The sequence below is a fragment of the Cyclopterus lumpus genome, chromosome 21 (genome assembly GCF_009769545.1).
Source record: "Cyclopterus lumpus isolate fCycLum1 chromosome 21, fCycLum1.pri, whole genome shotgun sequence".
Lineage (NCBI taxonomy): Eukaryota > Metazoa > Chordata > Actinopteri > Perciformes > Cyclopteridae > Cyclopterus > Cyclopterus lumpus.
In genome coordinates this window covers 13,153,826-13,179,953 of record NC_046986.1, presented here as the reverse complement: position 1 = coordinate 13,179,953, position 26,128 = coordinate 13,153,826, and the positions used below count along the sequence as shown (strand labels likewise).

General features: G+C 40.6%; 2 protein-coding genes across 2 annotated transcripts; one reads left to right on the top strand and one right to left on the bottom strand.

Annotated features, from left to right (window-relative positions):
- The first annotated feature begins 534 nt into the window (after positions 1 to 534).
- desma (desmin a) lies at positions 535 to 6,445 on the top strand. The gene is made up of 10 exons (XM_034561419.1): positions 535 to 1,121; positions 2,705 to 2,765; positions 3,010 to 3,105; positions 3,846 to 4,007; positions 4,151 to 4,276; positions 4,419 to 4,529; positions 4,720 to 4,829; positions 4,977 to 5,029; positions 5,653 to 5,744; positions 6,381 to 6,445. The coding sequence occupies exons 1-10, from the start codon at positions 535 to 537 to the stop codon at positions 6,420 to 6,422; spliced, it is 1,440 nt and encodes a 479-aa protein (XP_034417310.1). The 3' UTR covers positions 6,423 to 6,445.
- A 4,640-nt stretch (positions 6,446 to 11,085) lies between these two features.
- Positions 11,086 to 22,421, bottom strand: tmem198a (transmembrane protein 198a). Its single transcript, XM_034561418.1, has 6 exons — positions 22,283 to 22,421; positions 18,111 to 18,349; positions 17,347 to 17,559; positions 16,249 to 16,372; positions 11,930 to 12,240; positions 11,086 to 11,238 (listed from the first exon to the last, which is right to left on the bottom strand). Exons 1-6 carry the CDS (start codon positions 22,419 to 22,421, stop codon positions 11,086 to 11,088), a joined length of 1,179 nt encoding a protein of 392 aa, XP_034417309.1.
- Positions 22,422 to 26,128: the final 3,707 nt, after the last annotated feature.

Genomic DNA, 26,128 nt, shown 5'->3' with positions numbered 1-26,128 from the left:
GCCACGGACATCAAAGGAAAAACCACATGGATTGCATTTCTGATCACAATGATGAACAGCTAATTAAACTAAAGTTGCACTTTGACTAAAGCAGCCATATACTTCTTAAACTGTTACCTTTACCAAAAAGGCACCATTAATGCTCAATTGTACATTAAAGATGGTTAGATGAAAGTATGCTGGAGTAGGAATGAAAGAACTTTCCACCATTGTGTTTTCCCTTCCTAGCCATCTTCCACAATGGGTCGACTGTGATCTTTCCTCAGGTTGAGGCCTGGATTTGAAATAATTGCAATGTGACCAATTGAAGGAAGATTGGGAGGGGAGGAGCTGTGGGATTAAAAACAGGGCGAATGGAGACCGAGGGAGGACGGACAGGAGGGGTTGGGGTGGGAGTAGTTTTGGTAAATCTACAAATAGCTGCGCTCAGTGTCTGGCATTTCTTCACTTCGCTTCTCTCCCAGTTGCCCAGGAGTACAGTTGGGTCTCAGCACCTCCATCAAGACCACAAGATAACCAAACAGTCAACCAGCCATGAGCAAGTCTTATTCATCTTCGGCCCAGACGGCCTCCTCGTACCGTCGCACCTTCGGCTCTGGCGTCGGGTCAACCCCAATGTCTTCCGTCTTCTCATCTGGAGGTGGTGGTGGTGGTGGCCGCAGCTCCTCTGCAAGCCGCATGTCTTCCAGAGTCTATGAAGTTAAGAACAACGCTAGTCCCTCCTATTCTTACCGGTTGTCCTCTGGTGCTGGGGGAGCAGGGTTCGGCTCCTCTTCAGCCATGCGCAACTATTCTGGCGAGAAACTTGACTTCAACCTGGCCGATGCCATGAACCAGGACTTCCTCAACACAAGGACCAATGAGAAGGCCGAGCTTCAGCACCTTAATGATCGCTTCGCCAGCTACATCGAGAAGGTGCGTTTCCTGGAGCAGCAGAATGCAGCGCTGACGGTGGAGATTGAGACGCTGAAGGGCCGCGAGGGGCCCGGTCGCGTGGCTGAGATATACGAGGAGGAAATGAGGGAGCTGAGGAGGCAGATTGAGGCCCTCTCCAACCAGCGCGCCCGAGTGGAGGTTGACAGAGACAACCTGGCTGATGACCTGCAGAAGCTGAAGCACAGGTAGGTTACAGGAATGAGCGGATCGAACGAATGACTAGTACCAATGGACAACATTGGTTGACAATGTTGTCAACGAATGAGGAAAAAGGGCAGAAGGAAGAATGCATGTCGCTTATGCGGCTTATTGTTTTAACGGTATGTTCCAGAAAGCTGAGTGAGGAAGAGGCCGATGTTTCAGAAAAATAAACAACAACTGAATAGTTTACACAGTCCCCGGTTACATTGCACTTCTATTATTGGGTAGTAAAAATGTCTTCATGTGACTGTAATGAGCAGTATAATCAAATAGTGATATCCGTCTTTCATAAAATAGGTGTAACAGAAATATTGTAAATATTTTCACGTTCATCATGTAATGACCCTTCAACTTTTTTTTCTTGCGGGGTCTCGGCCCACAGGTTGCCTACTGCTTGTCTACATTAGAAAAACAGGTTGACTGGATGTTTATATAGAAGAAAAAATGGGGAGACATGGAAAGCAGGAGAAGGGAGAAGATCCAAAGCATGTAGCATTAAAGACATTTCCAGAGAGAGAGAGAGAGGAGAGAGAGAGAACGTTTTAGCAGAAATAGAAGTAGACAGACAAAAATGACAGATGAACACACACAGACGGTTATGTTTGTGAATGGTGAATGTAAAACTAAGATAAAAACTTTTCACTTTCTTTCCATCAGCCATTTTTAAATTGTTGCCTGCAGCATTGAGTGAAGCTTGCTAAAGCACCTGCTGCTCTCCCTGAGATCAAAATACACACAGAGACCCCCTGCCTGTCAACAGTTACAATGCAGTCACACATGCACACACATTCCTAGAAACACAGCTACATATAGCTGCATATGTATATATATATATATATATATATATATATATATATATATATATATATATATATATATATATATATACACACGCTGAAAACAGGAACAAAAACAAGATACTGCATTTAATTAACATTTAACTCACTTGGAATCAGTGACTTTAGAAACCTTTAGAGGCACCTTTGCAGTTTGTAAAATGCATATGTTACATGCATGCATTTCTTTCTACATTTTCCAGTTGTTCAGGGGGCAAAATGAAATGCTAATTTGAGAGACAGCACCACAAGGGCACACCTCTCTGTTCCTTTCTCACTGTTACCCTTCTGACTGACAGCGTGGCAGCAGCTGCATCACAGCGTTAGGACTCAAAAAGAAAATGTGCGTGTGTGTGTGTGCGTGTGTGTGTGTGTGTGTGTGTGTGTGTGTGTGTGTGTGTGTGCTCAAGGACATACATCTGTCACATTCTGGGGATCTCACCTTCCTTTTGGGAACAAAATGCACATCCCCATAATGTAAAATCTATATTATCTAGTGTAGATCATTTACATTTCTGGGTGAAGACTTGGTTTGGTATGTGTGGATATGGACACAAATAAATGTGCCATTGTCTAGTCAGTTCTAATATTATAAGCTGAAAAGTACAGAGGGCAAAAGGCTGAAGAAATGAGATGTATAACTAGTTTATTTCTCTATTAATTGGTCCTTGGGGAAGAAGCCATTGTCTTGTTTGTAGTCATTTCAACCTTCCTGCCCTTCTTCTCTCCAGACTGCAGGAGGAGATTCACCAGAAGGAAGAGGCTGAGAACAACCTTTCTGCCTTCAGAGCCGTACGTTTTCTATTTCCATAAAATCACAGCTTTCTATCTCAGTACATCTCAACATTTCTCATTTTATCCCCAAATGAGAAATCTTATCCCCAAAGCCAGAAGTAAAAATGTAAATACTCCATGCTTACACTGCTTCACTCTTCCATCAACCACTTTATTCCTATCAGCTTCTTTTTTACCTTCCACATTTGCACCTCTTCTGTTAGTTATGATTACAATTGTTCTGTTTCTGTGTTGTATCCAGGATGTTGACAATGCCACTCTGGCCAGGCTGGACCTGGAGAGACGCATTGAGAGCCTGCAAGAGGAGATTGCCTTCCTCAAGAAGATTCATGAAGAGGTCTGTTGATATGTCTATAAACTCTGCAGGCCACCACACCTGCAGTATGTCTATGTATTATGTATGTCAGTAGGATGGCGTGTGCTCTATCATATAACAGCTCTTCAAAGAGCTCACACACACACTGATATATATTTCTTGCGCACGCTTACACAGTCCCACACTCTCCCAATACAAAATGTAACTATTTGGGCATATACATAAGTCTTAAGCAAAGCAAGTGCAAAAAGTGCAATGGACACATTTGTGCACAGCAGACATCAAAAGACATACCGAGCTACACACGCAGACATATGCCGACACACTTCCTGTCATTTTGTTAGCTCTGCCTCAGCTTTGACCTCTCAGAAATGCTGAACTGCCGATTGGTAGAAGAGCATGGCAGCTGTTGTGTGTGTGTATGTGTGTGTGTGTGTGTGTGTGTGTGTGAGGGAGATAGGGAGAAAGAATGTGTGCATGTGAACAGATGCAAAGCTTTTTATATCTTTTGGTTTGACCAGAAGACAGCTGAGTGGGACCAACGCTTACTAGTTTCACAATGTTAACCAGTGCTTTTCTTGATTTCTAATATTGTTTTAATAATGCCGTACTGGGCTTATTTGCAAAATAATGTGTACCTCTATGTTAATATATGACAATGCTTAAATTAAGTCTGTGCCCCACAAAAAAATAATTGTTTTCCTCATCACAACCCTGTCATAATTCCTTTCTTATTTTTCTATCGTCTTGTCACTTTGCAGGAGATCCGTGAGCTGCAGGGCCAGATGCAGGAAACACAGGTGCAGGTCCAGATGGACATGTCCAAACCCGACCTGACTTCTGCTCTGAGGGACATCCGTGTGCAGTATGAGGGCATCGCTGCCAAGAACATCGCAGAGGCTGAAGACTGGTACAAGTCTAAGGTAGGGCATGATCATACACACACACACACACACACACACACACACACGCACACACACACACACACACACACACACACACACACACACACACATATAGTCTGGTTCAGCTGTTGTGTTGTGTACCTCATCCCCTCTCTCCTCAGGTGTCTGATCTGAACCAGGCTGTGAACAAGAACAATGATGCTCTGCGTCAGTCCAAGCAGGAGAGCATGGAGTACAGGCACCAGATACAGTCCTTCACCTGCGAGATTGACTCACTCAAGGGCACCGTGAGTATTGCCTGCAGTCCCTCTCAGTGTTGTTCAAATTCTTAATAAACATATAAATACTTTCTGTCTTTCGCTCACTTTCATTGTGTGTTCGACCACTTTGTTTTCCACTTTTAACTTCATACATCTGTTCTCCTTGTAGAACGAGTCTCTGCTGCGCCAGATGAGAGACATGGAGGACCGCATGACCCTCGAGGCTTCTGGTTACCAGGATAGTGTCACACGGCTGGAGGAGGACATTGCTAAGATGAAGGTAATTAGCTTTGTGATTTTACATGGACTATGCAGTCCATTCCAGCTAATTGACTGAAACCTCCAGTGGGAACACTGCCTGTGTTTGTGATTTTACAGCTTTACAGTTTTGGTTAATTTACTGTTGATGATGTGCTCGGTATGAAGTTTGTTGAAGCAGATAATCAAAATTATTATGTATTGATTTAAAGGATGATATGGCTCGTCACCTGAGAGAGTACCAGGACCTCCTCAATGTGAAGATGGCCCTTGATATTGAAATCGCCACCTACCGCAAGCTGCTGGAGGGAGAGGAGAGCAGGTGTGTGTGTGTGTGTGTGTGTGTGTGCGCTGTTCACATTTGGATGTGGCTGAAGATAGATAGCTTAAGACTTATCTCTTCCCATCTAACATTCTATTGCCCTCCTATTACCGGCTTGTGATACTGAATGATGTGTTTCTCCTTCAGGATCACTACCACCGGGCCTGTCCAGTCTACTTATTCCTCTATTGGATTCAGAGGTAGGGGCAACAGTACACATTATTCCCGTCACACATAAATACCCATGCAATCCATTTTAAATTCCAGATGAGTCAATGAGGGACAAAAGAAAAGACTAATTATAGCTTGTGACTGTATATGGCAGGTGCTATTTTGAGGGCAGTACAAGTTGCGTACCTGCAGTGGCACATTATAACCACTGTGTGGCGATATATGTCATGTCAAAAACCTTCATGGCTATTTATGCACATGGGCAATCATCAACAAGCCACACATCAATAATCACACAAGCCCATTTGCTTAATGTATCAATAGTCCAAATGTGCAATTAATATTTGCCAATGTGTCCCCTTGAGCCATTTTGTGGCTGCTTCAATGAAAACAGTGAGCAGTAATTAAAGATGATGTATTAGGTACAGTGAGTGCAGGTGAATATGAGTTTGAACAGTACACTTGTAATACTAGCTCCACAGACTGTTTCATGGCTGTCAACTTCATGTGCAAGGCATGTCATCATGTTGTTCATAGCCAATTAACTAGATCAATACTGTCTTCTGACTGAATGCACATTGTGTACGTGGAGCAATGCTTATTGTGTGAGTTCATGAAGTAATAAAAGAGCTGTATGAATGCATTGTTTCAGAGACCAATCCTGAGTCCCAGCATCAGCGCTCCTCAGAGGTTCACTCCAAGAAGACCGTTCTCATCAAGACCATCGAGACCCGCGATGGAGAGGTTTGAGCACACACACAATACACACTGCATTACTGTGATACTCAACACACCCAAAGCCCAATATACTGTGACACCATGTTTGCACCTATATATTTGAGCTATTAAGAGATGACATTTATAATTTTCCAACTGAATCATTTGAATTTGTTGTATTTTTATCCAGATGAAGTATTCAATGAGCCAGGGCGCTAGTGCCCAGTCTGTAAGTCTGGTTCCAATATCCCACTATCATCTGTTCACTGTTGGCTGAAGCAAACTACCAGATTTTGGATCTACTAGATTTTGGATTCGTGCCTAAAAGAGGCTGACGTTCGCATGCTGCTATGACAGCAATGACAGAAAGGATCCTACAGAGAGTATAAAGCAATCTATGTCTTGAAATCACAGCTGCAAAAACATTTCTCGTCTCTTACTCCTTGTATATCCCTGACATCTTGTAGTTTGTGCCAACTCTTTATAGACACATAAGTAAACCTCAACACTCCTCACCGGCTCCCGTGAAGAAGCTTCACTTTCAGTTCCCATCCCCATGCACAGCACTTCACTCCAAACAAAAAAAAAACTGCTTCACTGTTGATGGAAAATGCTCTAACGTAGGTAATTCATTTAAATATGTTTTATATTTCTCCTCTTCAGGTTGTCAGCGAGTCCACACAGCATCAGCAAGACATCATGTAAACCCGACGAGGCAACGTTAGAAGATATATAACCAATTAATACCAAATAGTACAAAAAATGGATATTTTCCTACCATAATTTATAAGCTGAGCCTATTTTTAGAGACAGAACGGTGAACATTTAGGCATATTTAATTGTAAAGACAAAATGATTTGAGCAAATCCAACCTTGCCTGGTTTTAAAATATGGTCATTCCAAGATTTATGCTATATACATGTTACTTTCCTTCTCTCAAAAACATCTGAGTTTGGTATATCTTGTCTGCAAAAATATTTCAACGTGAAGAATAGAGTTTTAAATTAACAACAAGGCTTTGCGTAGGCCCACTATCCACGGGGAGGTTTTCGAGGTGCACGGCAGAAAGTTTACTTTTCACTGCACATATTCCAAGTCTTTCTGTGCAAATGTACACATATATAACTTGATTAGCAAAGGCTGTTATTTGTGTAACTGATTAAAGCAAAGTGAAATGTTGTGTCTGAAACATAAACATCTGATGAAAAGGAACTCAGTCATGTTTGAAGTTGGAGCTCAAAAGCGTGCGCCGGGTGTTTGATTGGATGAGAATGGGTGACCATGTTACGCTGCTTCCCTGTGGCCAGAAACTCAAATAAAGACATTTGTTATCACCGTTTGTTTCAGACAGTTTCTAAAGATTTTTGTGATAAAAGAAAACTGTTGGCGTTTTTTTTCGTCAGTATACATAGCACATGTATTGTGTAAGATAGTCTCCATTTTAAAGCTACTCATTAGTATTCTTCAGATAGCGCACATGCCTTTATGGACTACTTCTACCCACTGCATTCATCGTCTGACGTGAGCTGTTTTAGCTTTCTTAAATGATACTAGCTTTCCCAGCCAAGCATAACCGTCTTCTGTTCACATTTAATTCACTTTTATAAAGAAAATAGCAGTTGCTTCCCGGTTGAAATGATCAGTAACAGGTCTGATCTCAGTGCAAGGGAAAGTGAACAATGGCTGGTTAATGAGCTGGCCTCGGCTGTGCTTTGTTTCTCGCAGGATGCAGATTAGCACAGCATCAGTAATTATATAGTCCATGCAGTTTGTGTCTGAAGTCACTGGACTGAAAATGTCAGCAAAGATTACCAAAAAAAAAAAGGAGGAGGAGAGCGAAAAGAAAAATACAGCAAGGGCAGACAATAAATGAGCATGCAACAATGAGAGCGAGAGCGGGCGAGTGGTACAGGGAGAAAACAAGAGAGAGAGGGTACCAATGTAATGAAAAGGTTATTCAGACACAAAGAAAAAGGGACGAGGCTGAACAAAGACACAGAGAGAAAGAAAGTGAGAGGCAGTCATCTCAATGCTGTTGAGCCTTTTTTTTATCAGAACTTTCTGTCACAGTTTTTTTGCAACTGCTGCCAATGCCATCAGCTTCCCAATCATTGTAGGACAACAAAAGAAGTGCAGCATGTTCCACCTCCATTTCCTTCGAATGAAGTCAGCTAACCTCTGTGACCTATCCTCTATCAGCTGGTGAACGTATATGTTGAGGAAATGTTACATGTGGCTCCTTTGTGCTGCTTAGCAGTTTAGCTAGAACTGTGACTCTTACGTGAAAAGCATATGTGTGTGTGTGTGTGTGTGTGTGTGTCTCTGAGTAACTCCACTCAGCCCTGCACTGATGCCACAAAGCCACACCTGCCTTTACGTGTAACTGTGCAGTTTTCTAAGTGTTGGGCGGAATGTCAGACAATGCTCGATGGTACAGCGCAGCAGCAGTGTAGCTTCGCTCAACGCCACCAAATAAGTCAACTAGGTTAGGAGAGTGCAAGTTAGGCAGACAGGAACGTGTTTGTGGTAATGGTGCGCATGATTTTTGATGTGCTTCGGAGGGTATTTGTTATTTGTCCCCATGATTGCACCTCTGTATACATAAATCACAATGTAAGAACAGTAGAGACAAACACATCCATTAGATTGTAGAATCACAATGTTTATCATATTGTAGGTCCATATAAATTCATGCTATCAATAATAATAATAATAATAATAATAAGCTGATTTGTACACATTTAAACAGGGTGGTATGAAAATGAATTGTCATCTCTTCTCACAATGTGGAGCAATTATTGAATTACTGATGGTTGCTGATGATCAGTTGAGGCTCAGTTTGCTCTTCAACATCACACGTTGAAACAGGATGAGAACGACACAAGTGCATCCACCACCCAGCCAAATCAAACCAATAGGACATACACATTATAAACAGGTCCAAACTGCTGGATAAATGACATAAGTGGTCATGGTGTAAACATGAAAATTAAAGAACAAATATTTACAGTTCAATATCTACAACAAGTGTTTCCCCAACAAATATCCAGTAGCGATGGGCACACAAAACTGAAATAAGGAAAAAAAACTAATAAATATCTGACAATTTATTTCTAATAATTAATTTCAGGCCCAACTTACAAATAGGGCTAATGTTTTGAATGACCATTTTGTAAAATCTTGTCTTTCTAAAATGTTAAAAAGACATTGTTGACTAGAGTAAAACCCCAAAAGAAGACCAACACAGACTGAAGTGTAAGCAAAACCCCAAAACACACTTGTACAGCCACTACTGCAAAACATTATTGCCATAACAATGACACAGCAGAATAGAAGGTGACTTAGCATAATGCATGTCAAGAGGAGGGAAAAAGAAGAGAAGAGTTGATCCTGTGGCAGAATAGGCTATGGTTGGTCCTCCCGTCAGCCATTGTGGATTGTGTTTTGTGCACCCTGGGACCAAAAAAGTCTAAATGGAAATCTGAGGTTTTCACATGACAACAGTGACACACTGAACACTGACACATTGGAAACAGTTACACAAGGATTCTCATGCAGTAATGGGTTATGGTGAGAATGATTGGTCCTGGTGCCAAGCCCACATTTAGATATCTCGTATGTAAGAACAGTACTGTGGAATATTTGTGTTCATCTAAACCTTGTGAAGTAAAATCTTATTGTGAGGAACTACCATACCACAATTCCAAAGAGGTTAAAATAAAACAAATAATTCCTTTGTACTGAAAATACTGCTCGTACAAATCTAACTCCTTCACCTTTCTGGATGTTCGGTACAACAACATTAATGCTCGGAGTACGTTTGAATTCAAAAGACATACACACGCAAATGCATGTAACACACAAACATATGCACACGAAAAACAAACAGTCTCGAGAAAAAAAAAGGTCCAGTAGTAAACATGAGAGGGCGCTGTTTTCAAATGATTTCATCTTTTCGTTATGTTTCATCATTTACAGGAGATTATATTCCTCCTCTTCCTTTTCATCATTTATTAACAGTTCATCCAAATTATAAGATTCATATCTTAAACAGGACCGGTATACTGGCCAAAAAGAGGAAAAACAATACAGCATACAATACAGTGAATCCCCCTCTCCTTGGCCAATATGTGGTGCAATCCATCACTTACCACAGGGCTTCTGTGTCCAAACACACACACACACTCACACACGCACACACACACACTATATTTAACATGTTCATATTGTCCCCCCCAAACTCTACATTTCAACTGTCCAATTCCTGGATGATCAATGTCAGTTTCTTGTCTTTGTGCTTTAACGTTATATTGAAACAGCTGACAAATTCAACAAAGGTCGACTTTCTCTTGGATAAAAAGGGAAAGGGACGTGTGAGCGTTCAGAAACACTTCAACAAGGATAATTACACACAGTAGCTTTCCAAAAGAAAGGTGGAGGTACGTATTGGGTCTCCTGGTCAGCTCCGTGGTGAAAACAGCCGTCCATCAAGGAATAAAGGAGTGATAAGCAAACACATTCCCCGGGGAAAATGGCAAAAATGTAGCGTTCGTGGGTGAAATAACGTAAACATTGTCTTCGGTGTTAACTCTTTGATCCGATGCACCACTAAAAGCAGTTCCTGTTCTGCAGTTTTAAGCAGCAGAAGACTTTTGCTGCCAGGTGAAATGATGAAGAGCTGCCTTTCGGTTTCAGTGTTTTCTGTTGTTTACCTGTCATATTCCTCTGAGCGCTCATTATGGAATCCTTGAAGCAAATCGTTCCCTCCTTGATTTCCCTTGAACTAAAGATGCTGTGGAAGGTTTATTGAAGATTGTGCTACTCCATGAAAGTCATGTGATGCTTTTTGTTTAATCTGAAATGGTGCAGCCCTCCTGTGGAGATAGTAGTGTTTTGATTGTTTCCCCCACTACAATCCCAGTGGAAATTACTTCTTATGGCTAAAGAATCTTTAAATCAAATGTTGATATTTCAATCAACTACCCACCAGACAGGTCCATTATCTCCAGAACAGTACAACGACTCAGGTTTGAAGTCCAATACAGTATGTGATGACTATGTTTGAGATTTGACCACGCAATCACGTCTCGCTCCATCCAAAAGAAGAGGTGCTGCTCTTGTGTCTTGCCAGTCATAAAGAACAGAACAGAAAAAAATAAATAAAAAATACAACTTGTAACAAGTCTGAGAGAAGTAAACCAATGTGGGAATCACCACCTAATTGGGACATATTGCGTTCCTGTTGGATTATTAGGCAGTTGATAAGGTTGGCACACAGGGTTAGGTTTTCTATCCCTAACAAATAGTTTTGAAGTAGCCTTGTGTAAATGTGTGTGTGGTTAGGTGTACACATGTTCATTTCCCTGTCTCAGATGTGAACTGGGGGTCCACTGGGAGCTGTGAGGGGCACTCGAGACCCGCAGTCGTAGTCGAGTTCAGCCATGCGGGAGCGGCTCATCATTCGACTGTGGGAGTAGGCTCGTCTGTCTGTTTGTCGGTCCCTGAAACTCTTGATGTAGCTCTGTGGACAGACAGATGATACAGGGTTGGGGTAGAAATATGCAGGGCGCATGCTGTGATTTGTAAAGACAGTAAAGTGCGCAAAACAGCAGCCGTGAAAGAGTACACTTCACTTTCTTTCTGAGAGTCAGAGAAAAAGATCAATACAATTCTCGTGTCTGTCTATTCAATTTGAAGGTAGGCATATATTTTGTTACCATTGCACAGAGCCAGGCTAACCGTCTCCAATCGACATGCTAAGCTAAGCTAATTGGCAGCTGGCTCCAGTTCCATATTGAACGTACTGACATGAGAGTGGCATCAATCTTTTCATATAACTCATGGCAAAGAAAGCAAATAAGAGTATTTCCCAACATGTCAAACCATGCCTTGAAAGGTGTAATATGGAATAAGTAAAATATCAATTATGACTAAGAAAATTGATGAAAAAAAGGAAAACAGATTGAAAGGGATCTCTGGTATCTGTACATGCACCCATTATTTCAAAAGATATCTTACACACAGCCTGTGCGTTTTCAGTGAAAATATAGTTTCTGGATATTTGCTTGTTTTAAGTTATTTGTACACATAAAAAAGAAACATTGAAAATATTAACAGAAAGCTTATCTTGAAAGCATTACATTTTAACCGACATTGGCTGTAAGCTAACTTTTCTCATTTCATCTTAAGGATAAGGAGCCCCTTCATCTCACCGGTGAAAGCACATCTCCATCAAAGCGCCTTTTAGGGTTGGTCTTGCGCTGGTAGCCGGGTTCAGTCTGAGGAGGAGGGGGGACTTTAGGTGGCTGGGAGCTCTGGGCTTGGTGATGAGGGTGGGATGCCGCAGGGTGATGGTACTGCTGGTGGTGGTGGTGGTGGTGGTGGGTGTGGGCTTTCTGTTTGTGGGTGGTCTTCACGTTCTCTCGTTTTTTCTTCTTTTTGTTCTCCTTCTCCTTTTTCAGCCTATCTTCCCGCTGTCGGATCCGCATGAGCTGAACCCTCCGTTGCTGTCGACTCAACACCACTGGAGACAAAGATACCAGAGAGGAAATGACAGATAATCATGAGGATGATAAAGACAGAACAATACAGCATTTATAGTGAACCAAAACAAAAGTAACTGATTAAGTCAAGAGGAGAGGACACATTAAAATAAATCAGACTGAACAAAAACAAGAGAAACCTTCAATCAGATAGTTTGTATATTTAAATGATCTTTTAAATGCTGATGGTTAGCTATCCCTAGGAGGAATTATTGTAAGTACAAGCTGCAAAAAGGAAAAAGAAGAATAAAAACACCATTGTACATTTATAAATGTCCTTCATTCTTATCAATCCTCCGGCAGACAGATCATTTTCCTTGCAGCATGTACTGACATATTGTGAGTGGGTGAGTGTGTTTGTGTTATTTTCACACTCATCTCAGCAAAGGATGCCCAAAATCCATTCTGTCTCGTTGTCCATTGATTACCCATGAGATTATTTTTAGTAGTGCGTGTTTTGTAATTTTTTTTTTTATTCAGCTAATGTGCGATAGTGCCGGGGAAATATTTCATGTTCAGGTCAAAAAGTTGCCGCATGTACAACAACGGGGCTGAACCTAATAAATAAAAGATGAACAGCATGCGTCACAGTTAAAGCGTGTGTGGGTTGGTGTGGAAGTGTTATAAGGTCTATTGTGGTTTCTTTGTGCGGGCGGACAGCTAACTAGGCCCCATCTGCCAGGGAAACTGCTTAATGATACCCCCGTTTCTTTTCCTTGGCTCACCCCACCCCAAACCCCTCTGGCGACATGATACTGTGTGTGTGTGTGTGTGTGTGTGTGTGTCTGTGTGTGTGTGTGTGTCCTTGTGCATCTGCCTTTGTGTGGACTAATAGGAGCTTTCGGGCTTGCGAGGGAAAACATTTTGGTCAGTTCCCACTTCTTTAAAAAGGCTGTTTGAGAGTTTAGCTCCAGGTTTGGCTAAGGCTTTGTGTTAACTATTTGGTTATGATGGTACAGCGTTGGCGGTTGGGAATTCATTATGTCAATCAAGTATTAGGTACTTGTACATGCGCATGTGTTCAATCGGCATCATCACATGCAAACAAAAAAAATACAAATGAGCATGTGCAAGCTCATTTGTTTACTCAACCAGCTGACAGACAGATGATTTTCCTTACTGATCCACTTGGGTGCCCTGGTTACGCGTTGTGCCCCAGTTCATTACCCTCCCCTGCCCTTCCCCCAGTACACCTGCTCCCAATGTCCCCCCTCTCCTTTCCCCCATCCTTCTTTGTCTTTCAATACAGTGCTTTCTATCATTCAGGTCAGACAAGTGAAAATACGTTTTTATAAAAAATGTTTAATTACATTTAAGGATACATGCTGCATAGGTACATTTAAAGGGGTTTCTAAGTGACACAATGGTGACCCTTACTGACCTGGCTCTTATCACAAAGCAGAATGAGCTACAACAACATTCATAGTTCTCTTGCTAGAGCCTCTCCCTAATTATTATTCCCAAACACAGGCCATATATATGGCAATAAGGATGCAAGACACATGCATGAATTCAGCAATGTTTTTTGGTTGTCCTTTATTGTATATACTTCTCTGGCTTCTCATTTGCAGGTCTTTTTCAAAATAGTACTAGAAAGCTTCCTCTATTTATTTGCCCACTCCCTCTGACTGGAAGTCACGACAGCCTGCTGTTTAATCCCATTATTTGAGCTCATGTGTGACTTTTTAGAACACACTGTTTAACTCTGCATGTCACACGTCAGCAAAGATCAAGTGTACGAGTTTATGTGTGTGTAGTTAGTGCAAGAGTGAGCGAGAGACTTTGCCCCCGTATTATTCTGCCTCTGTCTGAGGCTGTTCATGTGTACGAGCTCTGTGTATTGAGTGCTGGCTGCCTGCACTGTGTGTGTGTGTGTGTGTGTGTGTGTGTGTGTGTGTGTGTGTGCGTGTGTGTGTGTGTGTGCGTGAGTGTGTGTGCGTGTGTGTGCGTGTGTGTGTGTGTTTGAGTGTGATCTTGCCATCTGTGTTGTGGTTACTTTCAGAACAGATTAAGGCTGTCTCTGACAAAGGCACGTTCTGCTGACAACACTAATGTTGGTGTATTCAGACTCTACCTCACACACACAAACACACACAGTTAATACGATTAGGATAGATTTGTCCATCTTGATAAAATGTCATCAGTTAGTAGTGGCCTTTGTGAGATTGAGACTGAAACAAGCCTCATCATCATTCTAGGTACTTGGCATTCTTATTGAGCCACTGAGATTAAAGTTAAAATAAAATATATAAACTATTATATAGATATATAGATAATTAAAATTGTTTTAAACCTGAATTGAATTCATCTTTAATGAAACTTCAAGTACACAGTTTCTAAAGCAGCCGATATGTTTTTTTTTGATGAGCATGAGTATACCAAAAAATAAAAGGCTCAGTTCATCACATCCTGGATCACACAGAGACAAGCTCAGTTACAGCATCTACAACCTGATGCACCTTCCTCCAACTCCACCAAACTATTTGTGTAAACACTTAGAGACTCCAGCTCCTTTGGAGTAAAATCAATCCGCAACAAATTCCAAGCCGGAGGAGCAGAATACCTTAAAGTCCTTTTTCCCATTTCAAGAAAGACGTTGGGTACAGACAGCAAGTGTAAGCCTTGCGGATATGTCACAGAGGAGAGACAGTACCTGGCAGATTAAGAATTGCCTTCTTAATAAGGACATGAGTGATTCGGATAGACAATACAGGACATGGTGAGTGAGGGCCTTAAGATCTGTAAAGAACCTCAAGGATCCAGAAGGTGCATACATATATAAAACATCAATCACAGACATAAAAGTAGCAGCAACTAGTCTCCTTTTTGCATCAAAAGAAAAGCAAGGCTTTTTTTTTCTGAAATAAAAACCCAGCCTCCGCTTCGACCTCTTCACAAGTTGCTGAATCTCAATCTTAAAAGAGAGAGAGATCCATCAATTAAGAATCCTAGATATATTTATATCAAGATACAGCCTGAACCACATTGCCCTAAAACGTAATAACAGATGGCAGGTTCGGTGGCTTTGTCTTCAGACTTGCCTGGAGCTTGTGTTTGTGGCCACAAAGCCAGAGCGGACACTGTGAGGTGAGCACCACCTCTCTTGGATCAGCAGTGTAATCCATTGTGTGTTCCAGGTTAGAGCAGAAGCTTTGTCAGACTGTAGATTTATTTCAGCAGTAATTCAAAAGCTGCGTGTTTGTGCATTTTCATGAATACATTTTCTTTTATTACGTTCTTATTCAAGTCCTGGCTACAATTTTCTGGCATGTCGTAAAGACACGTCCCTTCAACCTCAGATTTTCTAATTTTCCCTCCAGGTCACTGCATTTTCATGGAATTTTCCAAACCTGTTATTCACTTTGTCCAGGATTTGTCCTTTGGACCTTTCTCTACCACCTGACCCCTACATTCAGTCAGTAGCGCTTTATCCATTTCCCCCTGAGCCCTGTGGTCCATACTGTGACAACTACATATTTTTACATACTCTTTGAAAAGAAATCATATTCTGTCTAGTTTTTTTATAAAGTCAGTGTTGCTGTTGTTTTGCGAAATGATTGTAATTGGATGTCCCAGGTTATAGTGTACTGTAAGAGCTTATATGATGTTATGCTTTTCTGGCTATAGAACCAATGTTGTATTCATGTTTTGTACACCTAGTCATGACCGCCAGACAGTTTTAAAAAATCACGTAATTAATAAATCTTTAACAATTCTTGAAACAATTATTTTTTACCCTATTCTTCAAGTGATCTACATTCTGACATTATGTGACACGATTTCCATTACATTTTGATCAAATCAAATCTAGTATATCTTGCTGCCAAGATGCAAAATCAACAAATATGGCAACATGGTGTTTCTAAAACACGGTGCTCCATTATCTGTGTCCTTAGTTAGCTATAGAACCTGGTTAATAGAGTCTGGATATGTGTGTGTGTGTGTGTGTGTGTGTGTGTGTGTGTGTGTGTGTGTGTGTGATCACTCACCTTCTGTGTGAGAAAATCCCTCGGCAGTGACTTTCCATTGGATCAGCACTCCGAGGAGGGACAGGACAGGCCACACCCCCAAGATGATCCAAGTAAACCAGCACACTGGCCTCTTTGGCGCTACCTGCAAACATTACATTTACAATTTTAGAAGAATAATTTCATTTTAATAAAACCATTCATTTGTGCAAAATAACTAGCTTCTCACTATGGTGGCACTTGTGTCCGTTTCTCAAAACCTCTTTAAAAGTTATCTCTTTAAAAGTTCCTGCACTGAAAAGTATGACAAACATAAACCACAGTTGCTCCAGCTGGACCTCCAAGTGTCTACATTAAGAATTCTTTAGGTTTAGTCAAATAAAACTGAACAAACAAATGAGAAAGCACCTCATTGTTTCTCTGTTGAGTGAATGAAAAGAGGTTTGATAGGTATTTTGAACATTTTAAGAAATGGTTGAGAATTAGATTAGGGCAGTGCTACAAATCAAATACAGGCCGTGACAAATTTAATTAAGGAGCTCAATATAGGACTGGAGGAACTGAACACATTAAGATGCTTCAATACAGGGCACTGAACTACGTGACAAGTATGTTAAAGATTCAAATAATATGCTGTTGCCATTTTTAATGCCAGATCACAACTCAACAGATCACCTGTGGGTGATTTTGGATCAAGTGAGGGAACAGATTTTGGATTAAGCATTTGCAGGAAGTGTTGCAGTATGAACTGTTTTATGCCGATTGGATTTTCGCATAGTGATGTCAACTATTTAATTCACTGGTTTAGCTCAAAAACAGACATTTCCTTTTGGGTATGTTATCTACAAATGTTTTTTTCAATTGCATTTGTACGACGCTGACTCTATTCCAATATACCACGTACATCATACGATTACATACATTCTAATTGAAGATTTATTATCCAAGCTTAACTTAGCGTGTCTTTCCTTCACTTCATCCTCACACATATCAAACATGACCACCCACAAGCATAAAGATTACTCACACACGGGAAAAAAAACATGCCTCCAGTCAATGAATAGCATGTATTTCTCCATGCCACTAAGAGTCGACACAGAAACACACAGATGAGCCTACCCTGATTCTCTCGTAGACGTAGTGCACCAAGGCGAACAGCTCTATAAAGTAGTCCACCGTGACGGTGATGATGGCAGAGCCGAAGGTGGCGGTGGAGAGGGTGACGAAACAGCGCTGCCATTGAAGAGTGAGGACGGCAAATAGTGTCCCAGAACCCAGGAGAATACCCAGAGGAACCCATACTGTTCTGGGGTGGTAGAACTCCTCCATGGCCTTGGTGAGAGAGGGCAGGGTTAATTGTACGCTGGCAGTTGGCATTTGTTTTCATTTCTGTTTTTTATGGTTTTAAATCACCAGATTTAGAGTTTGTCTGATCCAAGTTCTGAAGAACTTTGACATTTAGGTTGGCATCATGGCTTATTGTCACCATCTTTTTCTAAAATGGAAGACCTAAAGGCCTGCATAGTGGTGTGGTTTGCAGTCAGTTATTATATAATCTTAGGCGTTTGAAGTGCTGCTCTGTTGATTTGTAGTTGGATCACTTTTTTGTCAGCACCCTAAATGACAAGCTAAATAGAAAGCTAGCTAGCTAGCTGCCATTACTGCCGTGGGAATCACTTCAATGTCATTTCAACATGGGTTCTACAGGATCTCCTGGATACACTTGCCACTCTCTGATGTGACTGGGCCCAAAAAAAGCATTGTGTGATCATAGTACAACACTTGTATCACTAATCTTAAGGTGCCCATTGTATATGTTGTTTTCCTTGACATTCTGGACAGAGATAAATCTAAATAGTGCACAATAAAATGTGTCTCCTCACCACCAGTGAAGCCACTCCTAACAGCAGGCCCAGCAGTAGGCCCACCATAAACAGTCCCACGCTGCGGACCAACATGGTCACCAGGCCACACAGGGTCCCGATCCCCAGGCCGATGCCCACCGATGCCTCTACACTCAGCTGAGTGTCCATCACTCTCTCCTTGTAGCACAACATGAAGATGACCACTGAGCCAAACATTAGGCCTGTGAGGAACAATACGGCCTTAAAGCATCGATAGCCTGCAGGAGAGTTGGGAAACAGACCACTGTAAGGTTATCTCAAGCATACACATGCTGGTACATGCTATGCCTCACTGTGGATATGATTTGGTTTCTTTTAAACACACAAAACAAAGCCAATATATGGTGAAAGCGGATTTGGGGACCATTTTATAATGAGGTACTTTATAAAGCCTTTCAAAGTTGTAACCATGGACATGGTTTACAGATAAGCCATCAAAAGAAGCCATTTTGGTTGATGTCCATGCATTCTCCATAATACCTTTTTTCATCTTTTAGTTTAGTTTGTTTTTCATCTGGCAGATCCCCAACAATCAAAAGTCTGACCTGTTGACTTCCTTCCTGGTCCAATTTGCGATGGTAGCAAACAATAAATTGTTTTTACAAATGGTTTATGACTGCTATATAAAGGAATAATAAATTCGACATTGACAGGTAATTAATTTCCAACGTTTTATGAAGAGCCACGTGTATTTGATCCCTGCTTTGATATTTTATTCTTTTTTTCATGGTTAGAGTCAAAATATTTCTCAATGTAGCTGACCAAGTGCATATGGCTTTTGAAAGTTCTTGAAGATTAAGGCTGTTATCTTATCTAAACAGAGAACATATAGGGATGATGCATAATGAAAAGCAAAACAAACAGCAACCTGTCTGTGGTGGTCGAGGGAAGCATTTCTTCATTATGAGCAGATAAACCGTCTCTAGAAACCTTTACGAAGCTGCTAAGATGATAATCATCTTATTACAAAAGGTCATCCACATTCATTAGTCAACAGGCCTGCTGAATAAAACAGCTGCTCTCCTATTCTTTTTGTTCTCTTTTCCCATCGAATAGTCCCTCGTGTCCTTGGCCTGACTCTCACCAGTTTAACACCATTTTAATGTGCTTTATTCCAACGGCATTAAAAGCTCAAATTATCAAGAGTTACAATCTCCTTGGCCCTTGCTTCTGTGTTTATTAATATGTACATCTCCCTTTCTGTTTGCTCTACCGTTCCTTCTTTCTCTGTCTGTCTCAATGGCAACCAACATCGGATTGTTATCTATGTGTAATCAGGCATTGCACAGCTGAGCCAAGCAATACTCCTCCTCTCCGCCAAGCCACAGTCCACGCTCGACTATACCTCATTTATTTGGTGCACTTCTTCTGGCTTTCTTTACCTCCTTATGCTCAATTCTGTGTGTTTTCCTTGGTATCTTTCGGCCACCAGGCCCTCAAATAAAATGTGTGGTGACATTTTTTCACAGCTGTTTTCTCATAACACTGAATGAATAGTCTGATACGGAGTAACCGAAGCATTTCCAAAGCATAGCACCTGAACATTCATTTGGTCAGCAGCCGTCACACATTGTTCTTTAATATCAGTCTCCATCAATCATTTAATACATTTTGAAATGGCATGCCTCTTTTTGACTGCTCTTAATCTTCTGGTCACTGTGCTCTGACGCATCCTTCCCTCTCCTTTTCCTCTTTGGTTCCTTTTTGCTTCCCTTACTTTTCTTCCAGCCATCAAACCTTCCATCCCATCTGCTCACTCTGGCTCATCCAGCTCTTGGATGTCTCCCCTTTTCCTCTGTTTCTCACTACATTCATCTTGTCACTAAAACATCACACGTCATTCATGCTCCAACTTTGTTCTTGTTTTTTTGGATCAAATGAATGACAGCTAAAGTTTTCTTCTCAAGATGTTGGAACTAAACCAAATTCTTCTATCAGCAGGAAGATTCAATTTCCTACTGCAGAAATATCCTTTCATATGCGAGTGTGGAGTTTCTGAACAACACCAACAATATGTATTGTGTCTTGTTTGCAGAAAGGTGTTTTTGTTTACAGCAAGAGCTGGCAGGAAATGCAACTCTTTATCTTCTTCTCTTTTTTGAGTATGCTGTCAAACAAACAGAGAAATAGATGGTGAAGGACCGAGGATTTGAAAAACAATGATGCCGTTCTATCCTGTAACACGATACCTTGCTGTTCATTTTATTGAAGCATGTATGAAACAAATGTTATAATCAGCGTGATTCTCTGAATTGAAGTTTTTGTCAACTATAAGCTTTTCAGAGTTGGTGTTAATTAAGTACAGAAAACTAAAACATAACAACATTTACATTGGAGGAGAGTCCAAGTCTCTCTTTACCGTCTACTAATCAGTAAAGGCAAAATACTATAAAAAAAACTATTTGCATGAATCTGATCTTGAGTGACTGCATTCCTTGCAAAACCGCCACAGCAAGATTAAAATCTCTGCCACAGCCTCTTTAACTAGAAAATGGCTGCAAGTAAATGATTAGACAGGCCTGTAAGCCAACCCAAGGAAATATATTGTAGCTTTGAACAAAAATGCATACACCATTTTGAATGCAATGTCATTATTTGAGCATGGTTATGTGATTTTTCCAGTTTGTACTCAAGAAGAAATACAACTTTTAATCCATCCTTTTTAGTTGAAATGATAACAACTCCATTACAGCCGATCTCTCTCTAATTAGTTATTGATTACACATTCCTGTAATGACTTTACATGCAAAGTCATTGGGATGAGCCCTTAATTACTGTGGTGCATTCCAACAGAGGCACTCACTGGACACAAAATTCAGCCTCAAGTATGAACAAATGAACAAATGAACCCATGCATGAAGTATATGTGCTGGTGTTTGATGGCACAGTGAAAAAAAACACACAAAAAACAGCCAGGCCTGGTATTTTGGAATAATTGCAAAACTGTATGCTTCTTTTTTTCTGCAGTTCAGCTTTAACATTTAGTTGAAAGAAACGGGAACACGCTTTGGAATGGGGAGATGGAGCGCCTTTTTTTTTTTTTGTAACAGACAGCAGGGAGTCCAATGTTTTGGTTTGTCTGCTGATGACATCAATTTGGCATAGGGTGAGAGGGAACAGATATTTAGGGTTTTGATGGAATTCTAAGAAAACATTCAAACATATAGCAACCCCACAATAGCTTAGTCTGTAGGAATGAGATTACAATATTGATTCACATAGCCTGAAACAAGAAAACCTCTGTGTACTGCCTCTGTGTACTGCTGTTAAATCAATAATATCATAGACCAGCAGAGCTCAATTAACTGGAAATGAGATTTCAGAGCTCTTAGGCGACATGTTGTACTTTCCAATTATTTGCTTCCACATACAGGAAGTTATATTAGCTGCATGTCCCGCTTAAGTGTTTCCTTTGTGTCTGTCATGAATGCTTCATGCAGACGTCCATATATTATGTTTTAGATTCACTAATCCAGTTTTGCTCTTTTGTAAAAGAGTAGTCTATGTTTGTTTGCAAAACATCACACTGTGCATGTGACTTTTTATGGATGATGTACATTTGTATACATTTTGACATTATTCTGTTAAGCTAATGTAAAACAAATAGTTTGACATGCTGGGCAATATGCCACAATTGTTTCGGTGACTATGAAGGTTGATTTAGCTGAGAGTAACAAAATGACCTTACATTTACATGGTATATCTTGTTTGTTTAACACTTAGAAAAACAAAAGTTATTGTGATGTTACGTGGGGCTATGGGAAATAACTGCACCAGGATATTTCTTGGCGGGCCGCAGTAATTTGGACACATCCTCTTTATGCTTTTATGGATTAGACAATATTTATACAATGTGTTAACTAATTTGCTTTATATGTGCTAGTTGGGACACTTGTGTACACTTTGCACAGAGCCAGGCTAGCTGTTTCCCCCCTGTTTTTAGTCTTTGTACTAAGCTAAGCTAAGTTAAGCTAATTGGCTGCTGATAGTAGCTTTGCTGAAGTACAGACATCTATATCTTGGCACAAAAACATAATTTTCCCAAAAATGATGATGTATTCCTTTGATGACTGAACAGGACTCATTTTGCCATGTATTTTAGTACCAGCACAAACCTTATGAGTAAAAGCTATGACTACATCCTCACTTACCGAAGAAGCAGTAGATGATGCCAAAGAGGCAGCACATGGAGCAGACCACTGAGGGAACAATCTCATATCTCCTCTCAATCTCCTGGTCACACTTCAGGCTCACCTCAGCCAAACCCAGCAGTTGATTGGTGGAAGTCATGGTGACTGAAGTGAAGGGGGGTTAGGTTTAGGGCAACAGAGGAGGACAGGGGTTAGGAGTGGGGATCTCGAGGGATGACTGGATCAGTGGGTCTCACCCATTGAGACGTGTCTACCTGCAAAGGTGGGGCAGAGAAAGAAAGTGATGGGGAGAGAGGGCAGGAGTGAGAAAGGAGAGAGTGATTATTGATTGCTCATTTCAAGTACTCAGCTGTAAGTGCTGACAGAGCAGTAAGCATGCATTACAATTTTGAAAAAAAGAAACACCCTCCAGTAGATCACAGCTGCTCTCACAGCGACTGCTGCAGATGAAAAAAATAGCAACTCAGCCAATATCATTCACTTGGACATTCAGTGAAGTGGCTGCAACAAATAGTTGCCAAGAGTTTTAAAGTATTTGACCGTCAGCGGAAGATCTGCAACACACACACGATGGTTGCCATGGAAAGATCAATAGAAAGCGTTAGCATAAATTTGCATGTCGTGGGAAGTATAAGACTGTGAATTTTTGTTTTTTGCCACAAAGCTCAAGTTTTTTCAAAGGATAAAAAACAAAACCAACTCCTAACCGCGACTCTTATCACCCATAATACTTCAGCAAATACTCACTGCTGTTGTACCGTCAGACTGAAAGACTGCTCTATCATAACTTCATATGGTACAAAGTAGTGCTGCAGTATTGCATGAATCATGTTTCACTATTGTTTTGAGACACTCATCGGGAATATAAATACTGGAGTATTACATGTATTGATTGTTCATGCTGCAAATGTTGAATATAGTGTATAGTCCTTGAGCATTTAGTGCTACGTACGCCAGATTTATGATAAATAGACTATCAGGTAGTCCAACGTTATGAAGCAAAAAACTACAACATGATGGTTAAGGTCTTAAAACATGAGCGAGGCAGCCATGATTTTTTTTTGGTGGACAATTTTCCAAGATCAAACTTACATGAAGCAATAACAATGTAAAGGAGATACTACTGTAATGAATGTTTAGGTGCAAAAAAAGGAAAAACATTTTGGGCTTTTATGACGATAGGATGTCAGGAACTTAAACTCTTAAAACAAAAGGTCTATGAGTGCAATAATTTTCCATTTTGGAGGGAAAAGGCAATACTAACAAGACAAAAGCAGCTGCACTAAAACATATCACATCTGGACTGCAGTGTGTAACAATTATAAGAAAACTATTATTTAGTAAAAGCATACATCGTATTTATTAAACATAGAATATGGCTATATTGCACCAGCTATTCAGTGTAATTACCAAGTAAGACTCCACTGACTACTTTTGACTTTGAAACAGCTTTCACTGTCATTCATGAGCAATTACTGGTTTCATGATTTCTTTTCTATACCCAGAGTGTAACTTACGGTACAACCTCTCATCTAATGAGATGTTATGTAGAGATGTTCTGTTACACAATACAGCTCAGTATTGATACATTAATTCACAATTGATCTCCTTGTGTCCTTTGGGTCAGTAAAAGACTCAAGCAGATCAATTAGGAGTTTGGTGTGAGCTGCAGATTCCATTCCTCCCTTTTTTCCACTTTTGTACTTTTTTTTGGAAGTTACCCACACAGGTACACTCTACTGTACGTGTTTGTTAACCACACACCCACACCGTCATTAAGGCACCAAATCCCAATTGTTTCATTTCCAGTTGACTCGATCAGTGCTGGACACCTTTAAATGGGTACATCCTTTTTCCCTGTTTCCATTTGCCATTTATCCTAAATCTGTTCTTTGACTGTCTTTGCACTCACAAAATGGAGAATGTCACCAATTGTACGCTCAGTCAAGGTCTACCAGCATTCTTCTGAAATAACCAATTGCATAACAATAATGTAAATGCGGAGAGGGATGAGCCGAGTGTAAAGAAAGTCTTCAGTATACTGGAAAACAGTCCACAGTGTCTCAATAAATACTAGATCAACATTTCCAGGTGTCATGAAGACATCTAAATGTCAGCTGCTATAATTGCTTTTAAGCCCTAGGCACAGTACCTTTCATCAGATCCCTTTCTATGTCAGCAACACCTACCTGCGTCTATGCCTCCGGGCCTCCCTGTCACTACTTATACAGAATTAAAAGCATTAGCATAGATTGAGATGAACTATAAACTAGAATGAAACAATTGAATGACATAGTGTAAACAATGCTAACAGTCGGAGAAGTCGGGATTGCTTAACTCAGACCTAAATAGAGGCTGATTAGCATTAATACTGGGTGTTTGAATGCAAGTCTTCAATGGCAACCATGTTAGCTCCATAAACTGCAGTTTATGGCCATGAAAAGCACCATAATAACAACTGTGAGGATATTATGTGGTGTGGTATTAATTTCTGAAGTTATTTCCCACACGTTCAGGTGCAGAGAAGCACTCCTAGAACAGAAGACAGAAGAAACTCAGCTGGCTAATTCATTGAGGCATCCTACACATTGGATCCTCATCCTGCTGCTCTGCAAACCTGTGATTATTAGTATAAGTTGTTGCAGAAGTGGTAAATGGTCAAATAACTTGTACTTGTAGAGCACTTTTCTATTCTTCCGACCACTCAAAGCACTACGCAAAACACAACATGTCATTCACACCCATTCATACACTGACGGCAAAGGCTACCATGGAAGTTGCATCAGGACTAGCAAACTATTCATACCCATTCATAAAGTGCAGGCACAACCTACAGGAGCACATATGAGCCTGCCCAAGGACATATCGACATGGACTAGGGGAGCCTGGGATCAAACCGCCGGCCCTCTAATTGAAGGACGACCCACTCCATTACTGAGCCACAGTGATGTGGTAGAACTTTAGCTAACTGGCTGAAGTGAGTGAAGTTGAGGGGAAATGTGCAGCATATATTAGAATGACGGAGCATTAAGAAAGCAATATTTCTGCCAAGGCTGCACAATCCCCTTCAACTTCATCTATCTAATTAATTATTGCCTGTTTTGGAAAGACAGGATCGAGGGAGAAACAGATTGTGAAGTCTGCAGCCTCGTTTCACCACGGGCACCACAACTCCGGAGAAAGATCGAACTGAGAATGCATGACGTGTGCTGCACTGCCAAAAAGAATAATGACAATAGTGAAAATATGCTCAAATGTGTTGGTCCTTAAAGCTTCCTTCTCTTTCTTTTTTGTCTTTCTTCTTCTTAATAAATATTCAATAGAGACATCACAAAGGATTTTTCAGCACTTCTCATGCATTCTAATATGTTTAACTACTAGCTCCGCAGTGACTTGGAAGTTTAGTCTTTACTAAGTATGGAACATGTTTATTACTGCAGTGTTTTGTTTCTTCTTGTTTGTTTTTGTGTATGTCCCTGGCATTCAAAACAACATACGCAAAGAAGAATTTACAAATTTCTCCGTAACACAAAGTCACAGTAAATTGTTGGAGGAAGTGGAAGTTTGCTTAGTTACACAATAGTTGCTAACAAGCAAGCTATCTGCTCCGCTTGATATTGTTGATATACCAACAGTCACAAGGAGAACAAAGGGGAAAATTAATTGGTGAACTGAATAATACAATATTTTCACCATCGAAAGAAAAATAATCGCAGAAAGTCAGTATATCTTGTATGTCCCAAGCACTGCACCAATGTTTATTTCCAAGACAGCTTAATCAGATGAACTATAGTAATCATCCTCAGTTGGCGCAGCATGACTCAAGCTGAATGTTGATTTTAATGC